At 41.9% G+C, this 21,619-nt stretch overlaps 3 protein-coding genes and 1 long non-coding RNA gene across 8 annotated transcripts in view; 2 read left to right on the forward strand and 2 right to left on the reverse strand.

Moving 5' to 3' along the window:
• Window positions 1-854: 854 nt before the first annotated feature.
• Window positions 855-7,678, reverse strand: MPHOSPH10 (M-phase phosphoprotein 10). Its single transcript, XM_064722016.1, has 11 exons — window positions 7,496-7,678; window positions 6,375-7,032; window positions 5,576-5,733; window positions 5,001-5,172; window positions 4,579-4,720; window positions 4,186-4,253; window positions 3,350-3,487; window positions 3,027-3,137; window positions 2,681-2,788; window positions 1,906-2,136; window positions 855-1,073 (listed from the first exon to the last, which is right to left on the reverse strand). The coding sequence occupies exons 1-11, from the start codon at window positions 7,588-7,590 to the stop codon at window positions 924-926; spliced, it is 2,031 nt and encodes a 676-aa protein (XP_064578086.1). The 5' UTR covers window positions 7,591-7,678; the 3' UTR covers window positions 855-923.
• Window positions 7,679-9,232: 1,554 nt separating this feature from the next.
• Window positions 9,233-15,491, forward strand: MCEE (methylmalonyl-CoA epimerase). The gene is made up of 3 exons (XM_064722231.1): window positions 9,233-9,386; window positions 13,032-13,372; window positions 14,832-15,491. The coding sequence occupies exons 1-3, from the start codon at window positions 9,356-9,358 to the stop codon at window positions 14,982-14,984; spliced, it is 525 nt and encodes a 174-aa protein (XP_064578301.1). The 5' UTR covers window positions 9,233-9,355; the 3' UTR covers window positions 14,985-15,491.
• Window positions 13,192-17,225, reverse strand: LOC135452277 (uncharacterized). Of its 2 annotated transcripts, none has more exons than XR_010441566.1 (3): window positions 16,898-17,225; window positions 15,636-15,795; window positions 13,192-13,327 (listed from the first exon to the last, which is right to left on the reverse strand). It is a non-coding gene; the product is annotated as an uncharacterized LOC135452277 (long non-coding RNA). The 2 variants fall into 2 exon arrangements; XR_010441565.1 differs by having other exon boundaries at window positions 16,882-16,968.
• A 4,081-nt stretch (window positions 17,226-21,306) lies between these two features.
• The window catches only part of APBA2 (amyloid beta precursor protein binding family A member 2), an 81,183-nt gene continuing 80,870 nt past the window's right edge, over window positions 21,307-21,619 (forward strand). The window contains exon 1 of one of the 4 annotated variants that reach the window (XM_064722318.1): window positions 21,307-21,447. The gene's annotated coding sequence lies outside the window, so the exon portion shown is untranslated. The remainder of the gene's footprint in view (window positions 21,448-21,619) is intronic. The other 3 variants (XM_064722316.1, XM_064722320.1, XM_064722317.1) reach the window with 3 other exon arrangements.

Genomic DNA, 21,619 nt, shown 5'->3' on the forward strand with positions numbered 1-21,619 from the left:
TGTTTGTTTTGTTGTTCAGCAAAGGGCAAATAGTGAAACATTTTCACCCTGAGGCTAATTGTTCGTGTAGACTCTGACACGGTGCTGGTATGGGAGATTATTCCTCTGAGGGCTAAAAATACACATGAAGAGAAGGGACCTCATCCCTGCGTGTCAGTGTAGGCAGGGAGGTGCTGAGGAGGGATCAGGCCCTGCTCGGTGCTGCCCAGCAATGGGACAGGCAAAGGGCAGAAACTGAGACACACAGGTTCCACCTGAGCGTGAGGAGCAACTTCTTTATACTGTGCAGGTGACTGAGCTGGGTCAGGCTGCCCAGAGAGCTCAGAGTGTGTGGAGTCTCTCACTGGAGCTATTCCACAACAATCCTGAGCCCTGTGCTCTGGGATGACCCTGCTGGAGCAGGGAGGTTGGACCAGATGACCCCAGAGGTCCCTTCCAACCCAAACCATTCTTGGACTCAGTCTAAGTTAAAAATTGCCTAGCTCTGGGTTACCACAGGCTTAAAAATCTTTTGTGTCCTCCCTTTTTGCCAATCACAATTTCAGAATTTCTGTAATTTAAATGCCTGGATACATCCTGAGTCCTTCAATAAATGCAGTTCCTCCTGCTATAGATCCAGAGCTATTAAAACAGCGGAGACAAAGCTCTGAGCTATAGATTAAAGAGACTGTACAGTAACAGCACATGTCAAGTATTTTACACTATTACATATCTGCCCACACCAAGAGTCTTTCTTTTTGGAATAAATCAGAGTTCTGTGGTAGAAAACAAGAGTAAAATCTACAGAAAACTGTCTGAACATCACCTTAGAAGTTAAAAAAATATGTTAAAGATCAACACAGAGTAAAACCTACTCAAATTCAGAAAAAAAATTTAATATATACAAGATGTATATATGTATGTACCTGTATAAAAAAGGTAAATTACAACTTTAGTTTATGAACAGAGATTGCTTTCTCCTTCTTCTGTTTCTTTTTTAATTTGCTGGCATCTTTGATTTGCATTCTCACTTGATCTTGCAGCTGAGAAAAGAAGGCCTGGGATGATTTCAAGGCCTTGTCTTTACCTTCATCCTGTCATGGGACAAAACATTTGTTATAACCAAGAAATGTACAAACAGTACCATTATATTACTTACTAGTTACTCAAGCATAATGGTATTTAACTTTAAAAGATCTGGTAACTGATATTCAAAGGATATTGTTAACACATTTTTAGTCCACTCCTGCTATCCAAAGAAATAAAGATTACATTCTCTTCCTATGTAGCAATTAGCCTGACAGGTAAGAGCAGGCATCAAGAACAGATCCTTGCACATCATGAACTACAACAGGGTATCTGTATTTTGTGTTCTACTTGCCTTCTGAAAAGGTAAGTACAAACATCTGGAATAATGAAGTTATTTTTCCTATTAGTTTCTAATACTTCAAAATTTCAGATTTTTTGAGTTTTATTTAAAAGGCACCTTAAGTGGTGCACGAGTTTACTGTTTTATAGCATGCAAAATAATTTCAATCTGATGAGATTATAGGGAAGGCTCCACAATAAGGACAAAGTTAAACAGAAAAGTTAAACTGTATAACAAAACAGTTTAAATTACCCAAAGCTTATACAGAACACAGAAACCTCAATGTGCATTCAAGCAGTCCCACTTGATGAAGTGGAATGGCTTAAATGCAGGAAATAAAATATATTTGCAGGAACATCACTTTATGAACTTCCAAATAAATAGAAAAATAATACCTCACACAAAATCATTTCTGCCTGATGAACATCCTTTCATATATATTAATTGTATCATACAGCTTTTTCACATTTTTCCAACCTCATACCTGTAATTCTTTGGGATAAAGCTTCCTTTCCTCTCTAGAGAAAAATTACCTGTCCTTGGGATTTTAGTCTTACCTTGAGCAGAGATGCCTTGCCTTCTTTGGCAAGCCTTTTTAATTTTGCTGCAGCAGCTTTCTTGCTGAGTTTTGTGCCTTGTTCTGGTTTCATCTTTTCCAGAAGCTTCTGACGTTTCTCCCTTTCCCTTCGCTTCATACGTTTGCGGAGCTTTTTCCTTCTCAGTTCTCGTTTTTTGTCTGTGGAAGTCTTTTCTGCATCAGTTTTTACATCACCAGCTTTGTTCTTTTCCTAAATAAATCCATAACAGTGCAAAAAACAAGACTCACTTCACAGAACTCACAGAGCGTTTCCAATATTTCAGGTGAGAGCTCAGGACAAGGCAAAGGCCAAAACCTGACAAAAGCTGGGAAATGAGATTTGTACAACTGATCCAGGACATGCTAATTGCTCTGCTCTAGTGTTGTTTAGCTTTCCCCCTCTCAATACCCAAATAAATATTGGGAAAACAATGACCATCATATAACAGTTAAGATCAAAAACAAAGTATAGTATTATGGCCTACTGGTGCCAAATAAAATTTACTACTTCCCCAGTCAGAAAAAAACACCAAAACTAAAAATCCCCAAAACAAACAACTAAAAAAGCACTCAAACAAACAAACAAAAAACCACCTCAGCCCTCAAAACCTCCCAACAACCATCAATGCTAAAATTCTAGGCCAAAAAAGTCCACAAGGTGAGGAAGTACCCACCAGGATGGGAAGGGCAGAATTCCCAGTGCTCTGACAGACAGTACATCCTTCTGTAATCCCCTAATGCCATTTCATATTTACCTTGATCTCCTCTGGTGCTAAGAGAGCAGCATCACTAACAGCAACTGGTGCTACTTCTTCCATACTTATAGCTGGAAGGTTGGACACGATTTTAACTTCTGGCACCGGCTGGAAATAAAGAGACACATTCAGGACTGAGCACAGCACCTCAGCAGCTGCCAGACAGCTGAAGAAGACTACTAGTTGGGTTTGTTTAGAGGCAATCACAGTACATTTAATATGAAATAAGAATGAGCTCAGGAAACACCAATGTTTACTCTGCTTTCTATTTATGGAATGTATTTTAAAGTATCCAGTTAAAAAAAAAGGGAGAAAGCCCCCAACTTAATGGAACTTATGCACTTACTGGTTTGGGTGTGAAGTGGAAATTACAAAGTGCATCCAGCTTCTGGAAGAGTGAATCCATCATCTCCTGAATTTCTTTGTGTTCAGGATTTTCTTCCTCTTCAGTCTTTTGCTGCATTAAAAATGCAATGTAACTGTAACACCATTCATAAGGCTACTTTACTTTAGCAAGACTGGTAACAACACAACTTACAGCTCAGAGCCCTTTCTCTGGTGAATATTCAGAGAAAGACTAAATTACTTCCACTTGGAAATGTATAAATGAACACACAAGAGTACAGAGTGTGAACTTCAAACCCACGGGAAAGGCATGGTTTGTGTTACCTGGTGAAGTTTCATGTATTCCTGCTCGTAGATTTCAGCCAGACTCAGTTTACTCTTTTCATGATCCAAACTGATCCGCTTCTTGTACTCAAAAGCTTCCTCTTTGGGTTTCTCTTTTGGTACTACATCATCCCATGCCTGAGAAAGTCATAAAGTAAGGACCAAGTGCAACTACAGCCAAGTACCAGCTACATCTTACTTAGAACATTTTTCAGTTATTTATCTGGCACATGAACTAGTTTATGCATGTAGCATCCCTAGGACTCATCAAGTTTCACATTTTAATTAAAAAAAAAAAAGTAATAAATGTTATAGCTCTGCTTGTGTCCTTGGTTTTATGAATAAAGGCAACAACTATAATAAGTTACAAACTCTTCCTCACCTTTTTAAATTCAACAGTAGGGCTATTTAAATGAACAGTAAGGCTCAACAAGTTGTGAGATACAAATTTTCTGTCAGTGGCTTTGAAGCAAAATGAAGCAAACAACTGAATTTTGGTCAGTGTCAGAATGCTCAGAGCAGCAGTTATGGTAACAGCCAACAGTTACAAGCTGGCTTTATATTCCACATCAACTCCTTACAGTTTTATCTGCACACAGTCTGCTTTGAAATGCACTAAAACACTGAAATCCCTGGTATATAACAGGGATATAAAAACAGGGCTCCTTAGAAATCTAAAAACACATTCATCAAGACAAAAGAATAAAACAACTAGTTGCAGAAATTAAGATAATTCTACACCCAACATTGGAAATGCTTCCAATTCATCCTTGGAATGTGCCCTGTGACTCAAGTCTATGAACAATGTAAGGAGGAACAGGTAAGACAATATTAACCTCATCCAATATTCTCTGCTTAATGAGATCTTCAAGCTGAAAAGTCGTTTCTTCTGTGATCACAGGTGCTGAAAGGAAAAGGCAAAGAATTTTAAGATTATTGTTTCTCCAGCAAGAAATAGGTCTTGTTCTGTAAAGAATAAACTGCAGAAAAAGAAAGCAAAGCTTTCACAAGAATGTGGCAATTGAAGGTGGAGTAAGTAAATATAAAAGTAAGTCCTATTATGTGAGGCTGATAAAATTTACAATTTCCTGTAGTTTGCACTGTGAAAATGCAGTGTGAAGCAACCTCAAAATCACATCAAGAGGTTTAACCTGGTGTCCTCTTGAGTCCCAGGTGTTTTCAGCAAGCTCAAAGGGCAGAACACCCAGCAAAGCCCAGTCCCTCCTTACCCATTCTCACTGCGTGGTCAAAGAGCACTGTTTCTTCCAAAAGGCTGTTCTCAGGGCGCTTCTGCCCAGTCACTTCTCCTTTCAGCTGCCAGGGCTTCTCCTCTAACAGTGCTTCTTCCAAGCTTTTTATTTTTTTGCTCATCTGAAAAACACAATTTGCTAGGAAGTTTAAAACACAGCTCACTTGTAATCTCACAGCAAAAAAGTTATTATTTATTTCAGGTACATGAGGGAATATATGATTGGAGATGTATCTATGTAGTTAAACCACACGTTTTCCTTAAATTTTAAATCCCCTGTTTGTATCTGCTGGACTCTGAACAAATGAAACAACCAGTAAAATAAAAATTATTTGCTGCTGTTTCGAAGTATTGGCCAAATAAAACATGAACAAACCCCAAAGAAAACCAAACCAAAATTACCTTTTCCTGTCTCTTCTCAAATGAGGACTTTATTTCACTGGGACTGATGTCCTTCTCTAATTGTGCTTCAGTTCCATCTTCTGTTTCACTGTCATCTGGCAAACTGAAAGTTACTTTTTTAGAAGCTTCTTTACTTCTCATGTGCTCCACCATTTCATCCATATCCTCAAACCTGTAACAATAACATTTAATATAAAATAAAAGTTGAGAAACCTTTATAATTTTTCACATGAAGATATTTCAGCCCTTAGATGTTTACCTGTTACAAGTAACTTACAGTTTACAACAGCTCTCAAGGATCCCCCTAAAGATAGAGGACACTAGGGAAACTTCTGGATAATAAGAATAACTCTTATTCTTAAATAAGAACTTATTTAAACTTTTAAATGCTTTATTCAAATAAAGATCAAGGGACAATATTTTAAAAATATAAAAATGGTGAGAACACAAACCATGAACATACAACAGTTAACTGAGAATGGCAAACTGTGACCAGAGTGAGTGTGATATTCTCAGTATTTTCTGCTTTACTTTAGTGAAAAATTATGAGGACATTTTACCTGCATTTTACTTACTCAGACATACTTTCTTCATTTTGCTCTTCAATGGCACTGTCTGCTTCCTCTTCCTGATCCTCTTCAGCATCATTAGCTACTAAATCATCATCACCATCATCATCATCAACTGGATCAAAGAAATCTTTGTATGTCATATCTCTGGAACTTTTAATTGGCTAAAAAAGTGAGAGGGAAAGAAAAAAAAAACCCAAATAACAAATACAGAAGCCAAGGAACTGTAGATTTTGCCAAATACTGGTTGGAATGCACACTAATTCCCTGGGCATATTTCTTACTTGCTAGTAAGAAATATGCCCAGGGAATATAATAATATAGCATATTTCTTACTTGCTAGTGAGAATGCCTGGTAAATATTGAATAATAAAATACTTATTTTTGAATCAATTACTCATCAATTGAAGTTGTATCAGAGGTACAAGGCCACATCCCTGGAAAAAGCCCTTTGCTCTGCATCAGCCACCTCAGTGATCTCTAATTGCCAGATGCTGAGTGACAAATCTTAATTTGCTGGGTCACCTATTCTGCAATTCTCAAGGTCCCTGATTTCCCATGGGTACTATCTCTTCCTTCATTTATGTAAAAGCCCAGGGCCCATGTCAGGAGAGACTGGAATAGCAGGATGCTCTGTCCTTCTGCACCAGGGAATTTTCTTACCAGATATTAATTGTTAAAATAAAGCCTCAGAAATAATCATTAGTCACATAAACAAATGTAACTTGGCAGTTTCTACACAGAGTTAAACACTTTATGGTCATCCTAACAGATGCCAGATTTTGATTTAAAGGAAAAAACTTACTTTGACTTTAGCTTCTTCAGAGTCTTCCTCATCATCTGAGATAATGTCTTCAAAATAATTAATGTCATCATCTTCTTCTTCTTCATTGTCTTCCTTCTCTGCATGTTCTAAAAAAGCTTCCATCTCAGCTAGCTTAAAAAACTTATCATCCACTACAGATTTCCTTCCCTTCTTTCTCAGTGTGGTTTCCTTGGCTGTTTTAGCTTGTTGCTCCAGAGCTTCAATATCAAAGTCAATATCAGAATCCTCATCACTGTCTTTCTGCATTATGCTTTCTCTGAGTTTACTTTGTTTTTCTTTAGCTTTAGTTTTATTTTTATCTTTATCTTTTGTATAAACATTCATCTGTTCAGTTTCCACTTCCATTATGTTGTCTTCCAACTCCTTGTCACTGCTGGTCTCTGCACCAGAGCCATCCTCTTCCTGGTCTGAGAGAAGGCAAAGATCTTCATCCTCGGCATCCCTTGCAATGGATTTCTTGAAGAAATTGAGAACTGTGTTGTTCTGGAGCTCTAGTTGCTGCCAAATCTGTTCTTCATCAAAATTTTCTATTACCAGCTCTTTTAGAGGGCCCCCACGAACAATGTTACTTCCTTTATTCAAATCGTAGAGAGTCTTCGTCATTGCTCTGAAGTCGGCAGCCAGCCCATCCTGCACACTGAGAACACAAACACAAAAGTTTAGCACTTTCCATGAAACCAATCACAGTTGTACCTGCTGCGGTTCTCTGTGCTACAGAACAGCACCTTCAATAGTGACTGCTGCGGCTAGACATCCCCCACACGGCGTGGAGTACTGCTACTACACAGTCATAGGGAAAAACACTAAATTCTTAATCCTTTCAGCTTTATCACACCTCGTGTATGAAATAGCAGCTGGGCAGAAAATTCCAGCTTTCTGCAGCCGCATCTTACAATATGTTGATCTGATTTAAGCACTCCAGACCTTGTGGGGAAGCGAACAGTACAGCAGCAAACACCTCAATGGTCCAGGAGCCAGACCCAGGTGGCTCAGAGGTAACTGCGCTTCCCCTGCCTCACTCCTCAGCTTTTACAGCTGGCCAGGCTCCGCCAGGCTTTTCTCTACGGCTAACAGTGCCTCCCCCCGCCGCCCCGCGGTACCTGAGGAAGCACTCGGGGCGCGCCGCGGCCGCTCCGGCCACCCTGAGGCACGTCTGGATGCCCTGGAGCCCCGGGAGCGCCGGCACCGCCGCCATCGCGCCGCGCACACGTGGGGACCGGCACCGCCTCCGCCGTGCCACAGCGCTCGGGCCCGGGCGGCTGCCACGCCGCCACCAAGGTTCCGCACACAGTGGTTCCGCCCGCGGAGCCCTACCCCGGCATCCCCACCTCCCGAACCAAAGAACCCCGCCTCCTGGCCCAGCCCTCGCTTAAAAGCACCTCCTTCTCCCAGAACCCCAGCAGAGTACGGCAGTCATGCCTGGTGGCTGCTGCTTCCCGCCCTGGGAAGGGCGCGGTGTCGCTGTAGATTGGGATGTGCATCAGCACTGGCAAACCTGCTCTAAATATAGTGGAGCTACAGTCATCTTACTTCACAGTTTTGAATCTCTGACCTAGATACAAGGGCTATTTTGGAACTGCGCATCTCCAGCTGATTCTGTGGGCAAAACACCTGATATCACCAGGTGTCTACAAGTTCAGGGTAACAAGGCACTCACATCCCTCTTCACCATCTACACAGCACTGCCCAATGCTTTTCAACTCCCCTCTTACATCATGTGCGTTCCTTAAAGTTTATTTTATAAAGTCATGCCCTACACCCTTAGACCCTTGTGTTTTCAGCCACCCACACAGCCCTTCTACAGCTTGATCCAAAACTGTGACTAACCTTTTAACTTCTGTACTGCTCCTGTCTCTGCTGTTTTCATGTTTCCTTCCTACCAACAAATTAAGTCTTTTCAGTGCAGATAAAAGAATGCCCTGCAATTCCACCTCTGTGTCCCCTCACTGTCACTTTGCACGCTCCAAAAACCATGGTGTGGAGCAGGGCCCAGCCAGCAGAGCTGTGACTGTGACCTGCACCTGAAATTCTCTGAACATCAGAAACACACCTGACACACAACCTGGGCTAGAAATTGAATGTGCCATATATTGGAACTTTCAAGTACCCATTTTGACCACTCATTTTGATCTGCACTTGTAACAAATCACACAAAATCAGGTTTGAAGTGGCACAAGCTGTTCATCTACTTAGGCTGTATCGCAGCAACTCGCAGAGTGCAATGCCTGACACAGCAAGAGCTCAGCACCAGCAGACAGCCTGCTCGCTGTCCTCAGTCTCCTGGCACAATGCTTCATGGCAGGAATAGTGTGGCCAGCCGGCCAGGGAAGTGATTCTTCCTTCTCCTGTATTCTGCACTGGTAAGGCCACCCTTGAGCTCTGGGCCCCTCAGTTCAGGAAGGACATTGAGGTGCTGCAGCAAGTCCAGAGAACAGCAACAGAACTGGTGAAGTAACTGGAGCACGAGTCGGATGAGGAGCAGCTGAGGGAGCTGGGGGTCTCAGCCTGGAGAAAAGGAGGCTTGGGGTGACCTTACTGCCCTCCAGGACTCCCTACACCAGGTGTAGCCAGGCGTTACAGCCTCCTGCTGTCACTTGTCCTGGTGACAGGACAGGAGGACGTGGGCTCAAGCTGCACCAGGGGACAGGTTGGACATCAGAAGAAATTTCTTCTCAGAAAGGGTGATTAGATACAGCAATGAGCTGCCTAGAGAGGCGGTGAAGTTAGTGTTCCTGGAGGTGTTAAAGGAAAGTCTGGATGTGGCACGGCCCTTGCGGAGGGCACGGCCCCTTCGAGGACCAGGCCCCAGGGAGGGCGCGGCCCCGGGGAGGGCGCGGCCGCCGCTGCCGCTCCAATGGCGCGCTGCGCTGCCGGGCACGGCCCCTCACGGTCACACGCCGCTGCCGGCTCGCCGCGCTGGCGCCGGGCCCGCACCGAGGGGTGCCGGGGAGGGCGGTGAGATGGCGGCGGTGCTGCGGCGCGGAGCGGCCGGTAACGCGGGGGGGTAACGCGGGGCGGCGAGGAGGGCGGAGGGAAGGGCGGCGGGAGCGCGGGCGGCGGTGGCGGCGGGGCGGCCGCGGGCCTCGGTGCCTGCTCCGGCCTGGCCGAGCTCCCCGTGAGAGCCTCGCAGGCCGAACGAAACTGCCGCTTCTGTAAATCAAGACAAGTTCTCCCGATCCAACTGACGGGCACACTAACAATAAGCTCTCATTACGGTAAACTTACAGAGCAAACGCCAAACTTAATCTGCAAGGAGAAGCTTGTCTTTTTTGAGGTGTGGTTTGGAGGTCAAATTCAAAATAATTTCCCGTTTATGGTAATAACCTGTACTGCTCACTCTGGTAAGGTAGGTTAAAGTCACAATACCTAAACCACACCATTTTACTTGGTAGCCCCAGACCAGGAGAAAAGTGAATGAGAGGCTCAATGCTGTCAGTGATTGATCAGTAGGATGCTGGGAATGAAAACACCATTGTATAGTCATACTGCGCTTCGAAGGAGGGAACAAGAGCCACAGCACACTGGGACTCAGTTTCCTTGAGCTGTGGAGCCCATCTGACTCCCAAAAGCCCCGTCCAGCACAGAGCAGAGCAGCACTGTGAGCCCAGTTGGCTTCCAGAGTTCACAAGATACTCACACCGCCTTGAGATTGCTGGAATTTAAGAATGACCACACTATGCCCTTTCTCCATTTGGTCCAGAGAGTGAACGCAGCCCCTGCGTGCCAGATTCCCTATGGTAACAGCATCCTCTCCATGCTTTGGGAGTTCATCTCTCCCTGAAAAGAGTGACAATAAAGCAGTGCCCAGTGACAAGGTTCTAACTGCAACCCACTGTTGTAAAACCTTCCCATGGAGAACATGACTGAGTTCAGTTGAATTTGGCTGGTGTTTGATTCCTTATTTTCCTTGATTAAGTCAATGAACACTGCTCCACATCAGAAGCAACAAACAAGCCTATGAATAAACATTTGAAGGGTGAGGATCTCAGTTTGTGGGGTACTTCAGACTTGATACTTCATAATCTGCTTGGTTAAAGAACATAACCCTTGGTTACAACTGTATATTTAAACTCTGATATGTGTACTACAAGTAGATCAATGATCAACAGAATGACCCCCAAATAAAAATATTCTTCAAATGAAGCTGAAGAAGGTTATATACTCTAGAACTAGTTTTGTGATGTATATATGTGATATATAAATACACGTGTTTCTTTCCTAGAAACATGGAAGTGATAGGATTTCAATCACTGAAATCCTGAAAAGCTTTCTTTTTCGCTGCAAGGCATTTTTTGATTATTGGGTTAGAAGAAGATGAGAATTTTAAGTAATCTATATAGTTACTAATCTAGATAATGCAAGAAAAACACAAATGGTTTTTGTTTAATCTCAGTCAATTCAATTATGGATTTAAAATTTGTACTCTGTATGTGTCTGACTAGAGCTAGGATAAATTCACAAGACTTCATGGAATAAATGCTGATATGAGTGAGCATGTAAGTGTCTTTGACTTTACAAGAATCCTAGGAATATACTTCATTTTTTCAGTCTTCCCAGGAAACAGCACAAGAAATCAAATATTTCTGGGGCAGAACCCATAAGAAAGAACATATTCTACTATTTTGCTAGTGCTTCACAAATAGCTGAGTATAAAGAGGCTGTGTCTTTGTCAATTTACTTGAAATAGAAAAAACCAAATTAAATAACAATAACTGTGTGGTTATATGCCCTGTGTGAAGTGCAGCAAGAATTATAGATTCTTGGGAAAAGAATGGGAAAATCCTTGCCTTTCCATTAGTAAAGACTGCTTGGAAAATAAATCTGCATTAGTAGTATTTCTATTGAACTGCACTCTGTTAATATTTGGAAAAAAAATAAAACAGTAAATGGCTCTGGAAAACATAATAAATTATATAGAAAGGGATTCTTCTCTTTCAAAGGAGTTTTCTTATTTAGAGAATACTGCCTTCCTCCAAGTGGAAAAATCTCTCTTGCTTCAGCAAGAATTGAATCATGCCTTAAGAAATTACAGTAAAATGGAGCTGCTTCAGTAGAAGCTTAGGTGGGCAGGAAAGACTGCATAGCAGATATTGTGGGGGTTGTTACTGTTTGTAACACATTTATTTACTCTGGTTAACTGTCAAACCCTGCACTGGTTAATTAGCCATGCCTTTAATCATGCCACCTTGCTCCTGCATGTTTGTACCTCGTGCATTTTAGGCATTGCACAGTACTGCTCCCTCCTGGAATTACTTGGTTCACCCTGATTCAGCTGCATTAACATGGCAAGTGTTTCTACAAAACAGTTTCTGCACAGACATTTGAAAAACAAACATTTCTTTTCCCTGTGGAAATTTCTAAGGGATTTTTTAACATGTAAAATTTGAACAGCAGTTGCTGTCCTTTACCAGTATGACATCCCAAAGGTACCAAGCGAAAGAATTGTCCAGAAGTTTCTGGCTGTGATGAAGGAGATGACAGGATGGAACATGTGAAAGCCTGGCAAGAAATCCTGCAGGGCAGTTACCTGCAGCATTGGACAAGTTTCTGGAAATACTTAATGTAGGATCTTGATTTAGTATCATCAAAAGATTGTGAATAGACCTGCTTTTGTGACAGAGTCCTTGCTAATAGGCACATTGCATGTTGTAAATTTAAGTGTCAATACATGCAAACATTTCTTCCTCCAACACTGTTCCATGCTCAGAAAGACTTACGTTTAAGGATCAGTTTTTGAAAAAAAATTAACTGGTAGAATGTGGAATTCCTGTGGAATGGTTGTTCTCAGTTCCATACTGAGAAACAAAGCTGATTTAATTAATTACAGCTCTTACTGACCTTACAGAGTACCAAGAGCCCAGCCAGGCTATCCATCCTCAGTGTGCTGCAAAGCATCCAGAATCTCAGCTCATCATTGGCACAATCTCTCAGCAAAATAGCACATTTGTGACTTTAAAGCAAAGAATGCCTCAAAGATTCCCAAAGGGCTAAGATGCCTCTAGCTTGGCCTTAAGGCACTGGGAACTCTGACTTGGCCTAAAGCAAACTGGCACGGAATTAAAATGTAGTTTTAATGAATATGTCCTTTAATCTAGTTCTAATTTTGGTTCTAGAAACAACTGATGCTATCGCAATTTCTCCCCACCCCAACCCCTCTAGATTCTAATACTGACAGATTAATTTTAAGGTAATTAATAGCAAATACCCTCATTTTTGTATCTTATTGTATATTATTGTGATCCTTTTGTTTGTTTGCTGTAATTTTGAGAGGTATAGGCATATCCATATTTCTTTCTCTGTTTCATAAGAAGCTCTGAAAATATCAAAAGTCACTTTTAAACACATTATACAGTTGGCCTTTACAATTGGTCCTGTATTCCTCTCTTCAACAGGCATATGTAAGGGTTTACACCAAATTTGAGTCTGCTTTGGGTTTTTATTTATTATTCTCTTAATACTTGTGAATATTTACTTGGTCTGAAGAGAGAGTGACTGTTTCCTTGCTCCCAGTCTGCCCTGAGCATTGCACAAGGGTGTGCCAATGCCTTGGCAGCTCTGCAGGCCTTCACAGGGGAAAGAGCAGGCACCGAGACTTTCTCAAAAGCATCGTGTCAGTGCTGTTCACTTTTTTTCCAGGGCTTCTTAGCAGATTGCAGACTTGTGCTCCCACAGTACAAACTCTATCACCATCAAAGTCCTTCTCACAAAACATTCCAAGCTGTTTGTGGAAACTGGGCCGACTCAATCACGTGGCAATTGCAGTGCCTGATCTGGAGAAAGCTCAGTCCTTGTATAAAGATGTGTTAGGAGCCCAGGTGAGTGAGACTGTTGCTCTTCCTGAACATGGTGTCTACACTGTTTTTGTGGAGCTGGGAAATACCAAGCTGGAACTTCTACATCCTTTAGGAGAGAAAAGTCCCATTGCAAGCTTCCTGCAAAAAAACAAGACTGGAGGAATGCATCATATCTGCATTGAGGTATTTTAACATCATATTTCTTGTAATAAGATAGATACATTCAAGTATGCATGTTTTAATAGGTTTGAACTAACATATAAGGCTGTCATATTTCTTCTCTCTAATACAAAGGAAAATTTAGACAGATATTTTGATAGTCAACTTGTTTCAAAAAAGGTAAATGTTTTAAAAGGAAATTAAATAATTCCTGAGCAGCTACAATTTAATAGCTGCAGTGAAGACCGTGCTGGACACAGCAGAGTAAGAGAGCAATCCAAGCCTGGTACTCGAACATGGATGCACCCAAAGGCTTTGCTCTGTTTACTGTCACTCGTCCTTGGGGAAGCAGGAATTCACTCCAGCTGAGCCCAGCCCTGCTCCTCCTCAGGCCATCTCTGCAGGACAGGAGCAGCAGCTGCTCTGGCTTTTCTGCTCAGGGGAAGAACCTGGAGGGGACCATGGCCATGGCACATGTGGCCTTTCTAGTTTAGATAATTTGACAGTCATTCCTTTTTGTTTTGCAGACTGGTAGCTTGTGTAGGAAGAGCTGTAGTGAGTGTGGGATATTCACAAACAAAACTGGTGCAAATGGGTAGCAGTTAGGTGATGTCTATTCCTCTGAATTAAAGCTAGGAATTTCCTTCTTCCCTACCATAACATTGGCAGAAGAGTTTATTCACCAAATTATGTCTAGGCTTCTCAGCCTTGAAAAATAGCAGTGATACTATTTAAATTCTAGGTCCTTATTGACTATTGAATTTTCTAAACTGAGTGCTAATATTATTATTTCAAAACATGAATGCATTTAAGTTTAGGAAAATTAGAATTTCATTAGATGACATGACACCAGAACTTCAGATCACAGCATATAGTGCAGGCATATTTTTGTTAATTACATATTTCTGTAGGAAACTGTACTGAAATGCAGTATTAATGGCTGTTATTATAGTAAAGTTCAGTACAAATACCATTATTCCAAGTTTTTTTCCTAAGGAAAATTAATGAACCTTAACCTACTCAGAAGGAGAATACATAAATCTAAAAGGGACTTTTACCTTCTGCCCTCCCTTTTTCACCATTTAATGACTAAGTGCTCTGTCATCACTTATAAAGGGAGGTATTTTTCTTTACTTATTGAGAGCAGAAAGTAGTGCAGAATTTAGATTATTTATGGATGCCTTATAAAGTAACCAAAAAAAAAAGTCAATGGCCTTTGTGCATGAGCAATTTCAGTTTATTAATTTCTTAAATATTGCACAGTCCATTTAAATGGTATTTTATAAAATCCTCAAACAACAAATGCAAACTCCTGCAGTATTTTTAATACTAGATGTTTTTAAATGGTTTATAACTTATTTTCAGAATTACATTAGAACTTAGAAATAACATTTCAGTAAGGAATTGTTATTGCTCCTAAATGTAAAGTCTGCATAATACAGTGCAAAATGTTAATTTGTCTGAACTGTGTCTTTTTTAAAAGGTTGATGACATAAAAGCGGCTATGACAGAATTGAAGAAAAAAAAGATTCGAATATTGAGTGAAGAGCCAAAAATAGGTGCACATGGCAAACCTGTGATTTTTCTTCACCCTAAAGATTGCCATGGAGTCCTTGTGGAACTTGAGCAAGCTTGAGCTGCAATATTCATAAATTAAACAATAGAAGAATTGTGAAGTTCCTGAGCTGGTGCTGGGAATATTGATGTGGTATTCAGTCTTTGCAAGTTCATTGAAGTGCCCATGGATGAAGTGCAGCTTTTGAGTACTGAAACAGTGCTACACATTTAGGGTCTGTCTTTACTCTTGTTGCCAATTTAATTTTCAGAATTAATGTTTGGCATTTCTTGGATTCTCTGTGATTCTGAACACAAATACACGAGCTGAGTTACAAATGTACCACAGTAATTTATCTTTTGTTGCCTGTTTGCAGCAAGATTTAACCTCTGTAGCCACAGAAACTGTACAGTTTCTAGGTCAAGCTGCATTATTTTGCTCTACATTTCAGAGCAGAGACCCACTTCCCAGTGACAACAACATTTTCTTTAGAAATAAAGGTATTATGTTTTCTCTTTTCACCATTCACCATCTGTGCTTCACACTGATTGATTGGTTCATGTAATAAAAAACCCATATATTATTGTATGGATGTCTGCAATCAGTAAATAAGTTTTTCTTGGCATAACAATTACTGCCAAGGAAGTTAGCATGCACAAATCATCATTCAATTGTTTTATGAACTTTGTGGATATGCAGGCAATGCAACAAGAGAACCTGAAAACTACTTACCTGACATATATTTCATACTGTAACGCAGTTGTGACATTTTATTTTCATTTTAGGGCTGTTTAAAGCTTTTTTTCCTCAAGCTTTCTCAGAGAAGGACATCTTGAAGAGACATGAACAAGCAGCAATAAACCTTTTCACTTACTTTACAAATAAGGTTTTCCTGTGCAGAACAAATTACAAAATCAGTGGCAAACACACACCACATAAGTCTTGCTTCTGTACAGTTGTTAGCATTAAAGACCACACCAGTATGCTGATGTCACAGGCTGCAGGCAGTTTTGTTTTTTATGAACAGACTTCACCTTATTGCTGTATATTACCCAAGCAGTCTTTTCCTGATGCTTTCTTTTATAGGTTTGTTTTGACATTTCAGTTGTAGAAATAGAAGACTTATTATTTCTTTAGTCTTCTCAAGCCTTAAAAAGTCATACTTTCCTAGCTTAACTACAATCTGAATTTTAAATTTTCCTACATCTCTGCATATGCAGTAAGAACCATCAGCTTAATATCAAGATGATTTTAGTCTACAACTTTTTACTTAATGGAATTATTTGCAACATACGTCATGCTTGCAGCAACAAAATACAACTATAATGTTGACCTGAAATTTAAACATGTTTTTAAAGACATTGCCACTTCCTCATGAATTTTACTTCTCAAAAAAATCTCTACAAAGCAATGATATTTTTTAACAAGATAGTTTTGTACTTAAAATAAATACTCCTTCTGTCATATTTTAAGAAAGACACAGCTTGCCACAGGGTTCCTACATTTCATCAAATCACTGTTTAGAGGGCAGTTTGTGATCTAAATTCTAAACTGCTTAAATTTAGAAATCCTAACACTTACGATGGAAATGCAGGAAGATTTAATATCCCTAAAATATGATTCAGCCATTCTAGGAGACATTCTATGAGCAAAGCTGCTTTTGTCTTTTCTTTCTGTCAAAGACAAGGAGGTACCTTTTCTGCAAAGCCAGCATAGGAATGCCAGTACTAAAAGCCTCATTGGTTAAGATAATTGAACAGAAGCCTTTAAACCAAATACCCTTGGTTTGGTGCAACAGAAACCGCCCTCCCATGGTTCATTCTCCATTTCTTTGGCCTGTCAGAAGGAAATGGACTTCTGTGTGTGATATCTATGAACAGAGTAAGCAGCTTGAGGTAGTGTCACAGCACATGGCACAGTTGACACAGCCACAATACACAGAGCATCCCCATGCCACCAGCAGGCTTCAAGCACTCACCCATACCCAGTGACACCTCATCAGAAGGCTTCAGGCCTCTGCCCATACAGAGGAACATCGCTGCAGAAGGCTGCAGATCTCTGCTCTTTGTTGTTCTTTAGCCCAGCCTTTTATCCCCTCCTGTTGATGCACTGCACCTGAGTGCCCTCTGTGCCCTCGGGTGTTGGTCAGTGCCCCTGGGCACTCCCTGGCTCATTGCTGGCAGTGCTGCTCCCCTGCTGCTCACAGCTGTGCCCACTGGGGATGAGGCTCAGCCCCACTCCCAGTCACCACAAACTGTGCACCTACAAGGCAGTGCTGGAGAGCAGACATTTTAAAGTAAACACTTGCTCCACCTGATGGTTGTGAAGCTAGTATTACTTGTTAGCTAGTAACCAGCAATTTTCCTGACTGACTGGCATGAGGTTGCCCATCAGCTCTAAGTCAACTGATGTATTTTGTTCCTGATATCTAAGTTGTGCTCCTATCTCACAGTTCATACCTTTTTACTGACTACTCCTGAGGTGGAAGTCAAGAAAATGTCAGCACACAGACAGCCCCAGCCCTGCAAAAGAGAGTTTAGGTGTGCAAATTAGTCAGTACACAAAAGTGGATCATGTTCTTAAAAGCTCTTAAAATTGGATGGGATCAGACCCCTCTACTTTTCGGGTGTGTGCTACAGGACAGGAGGATTTCCCTTTCTGGAGCTACGGACTTAGAGAATATCCAAGGGAGCTGAAGACAGCTACAACTGAGACACCTGTCCATAACAAAGTTTCCTGTCCATAAACTTAACGCCCTTAGACTTCAGTGGGAACACAATCAGCCCCTATCAACTGTGTAGTCCTTCACCTTAAGGCAGGCAGCCTTCACAAGTGGTTGTTCTGACTTACCAAGGGGTTGGTACAAGGCTTACATACCTGGGCCTTACTCTTTGTCACTGCCATGATTATAAGAGGGGAGTAACACCCAGAAAAACAGTGGAAATTCAGGGATGGAAACTGGGGAATGAGAGAACTGTGATTTGCTCCTTTCAGTGGAGGGACATTTAACAATACACCCCTGAACAACAGTGATTCAAGTAACTGGAGCCTGATTATCTTGGAAGGGAATTAGGCTCTTCTTTTTTGTTTTTTTGTCTGTTTGGTGGATTTTTTAAAACAGCAAAACCATCTTCTCTGATAATGTCAAGCTTCTCAGAAGATGGAGTGTTAGTATTTTGCCAGTAAATTTTCTCACGCTTGTGCCATTTGTCAAGTGCGAATTCCCTGTTCCAATCTCTCCATGTGCCTTTTTCCCCCTCTGAGCTGAAGCATGTTCCCATTTTATGCTGCCTAAGGCAGACAAGACACATTTTTCTGGGCTCCATCAACATTACTCAGGCAGCTAAAGAGCTCATAATTAAATGATGCAAAGTATCTTTTTTTGCTTCCTCTCTGCAGCCCTCAAGTCACTCCTAGGTGGGAGGGGGTGAACAGGCTGCAGAATTAATCCCATTCCTTATGATGAGACAAAACTAGAAGCAAACTTAAAAAGCTGAGAAAAGAACTAACTGCATGCTTTTCAAAAGAAAGCTAACCTTTACAGCTTTGCAATTCTACAAAAAGTCCCTTCCTGTCATGCTTCTTCTGCTATTAATGCACCTGAACTTCATTCTGAATTCTGTTGGTTTCATCATTACCATATCAAGCTGAATTCTCATAAACATGGAGATGTTTACATTATCTGGTGGAGGTACTTACCCTAGGAGTGTATGGACAATGATATCCTTGGCACTTCATTTGATTCTGTCCTTAGAAGGAATTCTTCCTGTAGTGCTGTGACGTGGGTTAGTTGCACATAGGAACCCTTAACCAAGAGAAAAACTCAGAATTAATTGTTTCAATATCAGTTTTTTTACCAAAGCAGTTGCCATGTTGGCCAAATTGAGGCTGTCAAACAGAATAAGATCATCAAGTTCAACTAGTTAATTACTATGAAAATGGAAACTAACAGCAATGTATAAATTAATCAACCTAGGGCTGACATTTCACAATGGAAGAGCTCAACTACTTAGGAATGCAAAATCTGTCACCTTGGACAAGCATTTTCAAAGCACTTTGAACAAATTATGAAATAAATATTTATCTTATTATAAAGAAGGATGGATGTTTGTGTCTTGTATAATCCTTAAATATCTATAAAATGATGTCAACTGTCAATTTTAATGTTCATTTGCACTATCTTGTATATTGTCAAAAAGCATTGCTAACTGCTAAATTCATAACATAGATTCACAAATGAGGGAGTTCTCTGATACATTTTAACGTAATGATACATTTTGAAGTATTTAATGACTTCTAGGTCTAATCTAAAGTGGCCTTTCAACCGTTACTGCTAACACAAAAATAGTAAATAGGTACTAAAATCTTCTATGAAGTACATCTTGAATGAAAATTTTTACTTATTTTTAACATTGCATTTTTTTCAGTAATAAAGACAGGTTCAAAATATGATTTTAAGATCTGAACTAATTTGTAACTGCAGGTACCCTGAAAGCATATGTGGTGATGCGCAATTTGCATTAAATAGGGGGAATATCCAACTCTGCACCCATGGCTGGCTTTTATGGAAATGATTATTTCCAGAAATTGAAGAGTAAGAGAGATATATTCATGGACTGGTTTCGTGCACCCTATTTTTACCTTCCATTTTGGTATGTAATTTTCCATAATAACCATCTGTCTGAGTCACTGTCTCCAAAATGACGTAGAGGGAGAATGTTTGTTAGAAACTTAAATTTTAAAAAGTTAAAAAATATATCCCAATCCCTTTGGGACCTCTGAAGTCTTTGAGAGGTCAGTTGTGGTACAATACTTGCAGCTGCAGTAACTTCATTAAAAAAACTCCTGCCCTATTGGGCTGGAAATACTACTTTTGGTATTTTGATAAAGTGAGACTTTATTATGTATATGAGGCTGTTTCATCAAGTTAACAATTTTGAGAATTAATAATACTAATTAAAAGATCATTTGCCAAATGTTTAAACAACCTGTCTACAGATTATATCTGCAGATACACTGCAGTTCTGTGTAAAACTGCATTACAGTTTGGGTAATGTTTTGAGTTTTTAGTATCTTCAAAAGGAAACCAAAATCTGTCAAGTAATTGGGATGTAGAAAGGGACAGATGGGAAAAGTCACCATAGAAAACCATGCCAGAAAATAGCCTCTCAGCAGCAAATGGAGAGTCTTAAAAAAAATCTTAACAACTAAACTAAAAACTAAAACCCTCCGCCTAAAAAACGGTGTTTCCATGAAGGACCTGTGCATGCTCATGGGATGTGCCTTGATGCTAACACCAGGGCAAAATGAACATGCACCATGCTGAGCACACAGCTATTACAGTAAACACTGATATCTGGCTGATTAGCTACTGTCTCAAATTTGTATAATTATTAGTAAAGCCGGACAGAATTGCCCTAAGATATGCGTTTCTTTATATACAAAATAATCAGTATCATCTAGCTGCCCTTAAAAGATCTAGAGGTTTCTAATAAAAGGCCTGAGGAACCAACTGTGTTTATCATCCACCATAAGAAATGTTCTTGGAGAAACCCTCTTCAGTGAGCTTTTAAATAGTACACATTGAATCCTACATTATTAAACTTTAGGGGTGGATCTATGTATTATTTGCACAAGGGCACAAAAATAATTTGTTCTCATAAATCTGGTCATATAATGGAACATGACTGAGTCCAGTGCTGTCCCTTGCTATAATGTTCAAACTTTTGGTGTTTGGGTTTTTGTTGCACTGGAGCACCTCAAGCAGCAGGGAAAGGTGAGGTGATCACCTAGCAGGATGACATGGCATTCAGGAATGTTATGCGCAGAGAGATGCTGTGGAGACTCCCAGAAAACACCCTCAGCTCCGGCCCAGCGCCAGAGCGGCTCCCTGGGGACACAGAGCGGCCTTGGGCAGTGCCACCGCGGGATGGGGCACCCAGCGACCCTCGGGGGCTGGCAGGGGAGCGGGGCCGGGCCCGGAGCCTGCTCCCCTCAGTGCCCTCAGTGCCGGACACAAGCGCTGAGCCAGGGCTGCTGGGAGGCACGGACACCTGGGGCAGGTGGCACGGAACGCGTCCAGCTGGGCTCGGAGTGTCTGCAGAGAGGGACACGCCCCACCCTCCCTGGGCAGCTCTTCCAGCGCTGAGCCACCCTCAGTGTGAAGAAGTTCTCCCTCGCGCTGAGGTGAAACTTGTGTTCAGTTTATGGCCATTGCCCCTCGTCCTGTGGCTGGACGCCACTGAGGAGTGCGGCACCCGCGGAGCTGGCCCGGCGCCCGGCCCCGGTCTGGCGGTGGATGGCGGACAGGTCAGTGCGTCTCGCCGAGCCCCCGGGGCTGCGGGGCCCAGGGCCGCCCCCTGCTCGCTGCCGCCGGGGCCGTGAGGCGGCGCGGGCGCTATGCGCCATGCAGGTTCCCGGGCGCTGGCGCAGGCAGGTTCCCGGGCGGGCCCGCCGCGGTGTGCGGCGCTCGGCAGCCACACAAAAGAGCGGCTGCGGCTGCGGCTGCCCCGCTGCCCGGGACCGGCCCCGCCGCTGCACCGCGGTAAGGACCGGGGGAGCGGGGCGGGGGGCTGACCGACCGACTGACCGACCGACGGACACACCGACCGCCGGCCGGGGCGTCGCGGACACCGGCGGCTCCGTCGGGGGTGGGGCGGCAGCAAACCCGCGGGTCCCCTCAGGAGAGCGGGGAGCCCCTGACCCCGCTAGCACGG

The sequence above is a fragment of the Zonotrichia leucophrys genome, chromosome 10 (assembly GCF_028769735.1).
Source record: "Zonotrichia leucophrys gambelii isolate GWCS_2022_RI chromosome 10, RI_Zleu_2.0, whole genome shotgun sequence".
NCBI classification, from domain to species: Eukaryota; Metazoa; Chordata; class Aves; order Passeriformes; family Passerellidae; genus Zonotrichia; species Zonotrichia leucophrys.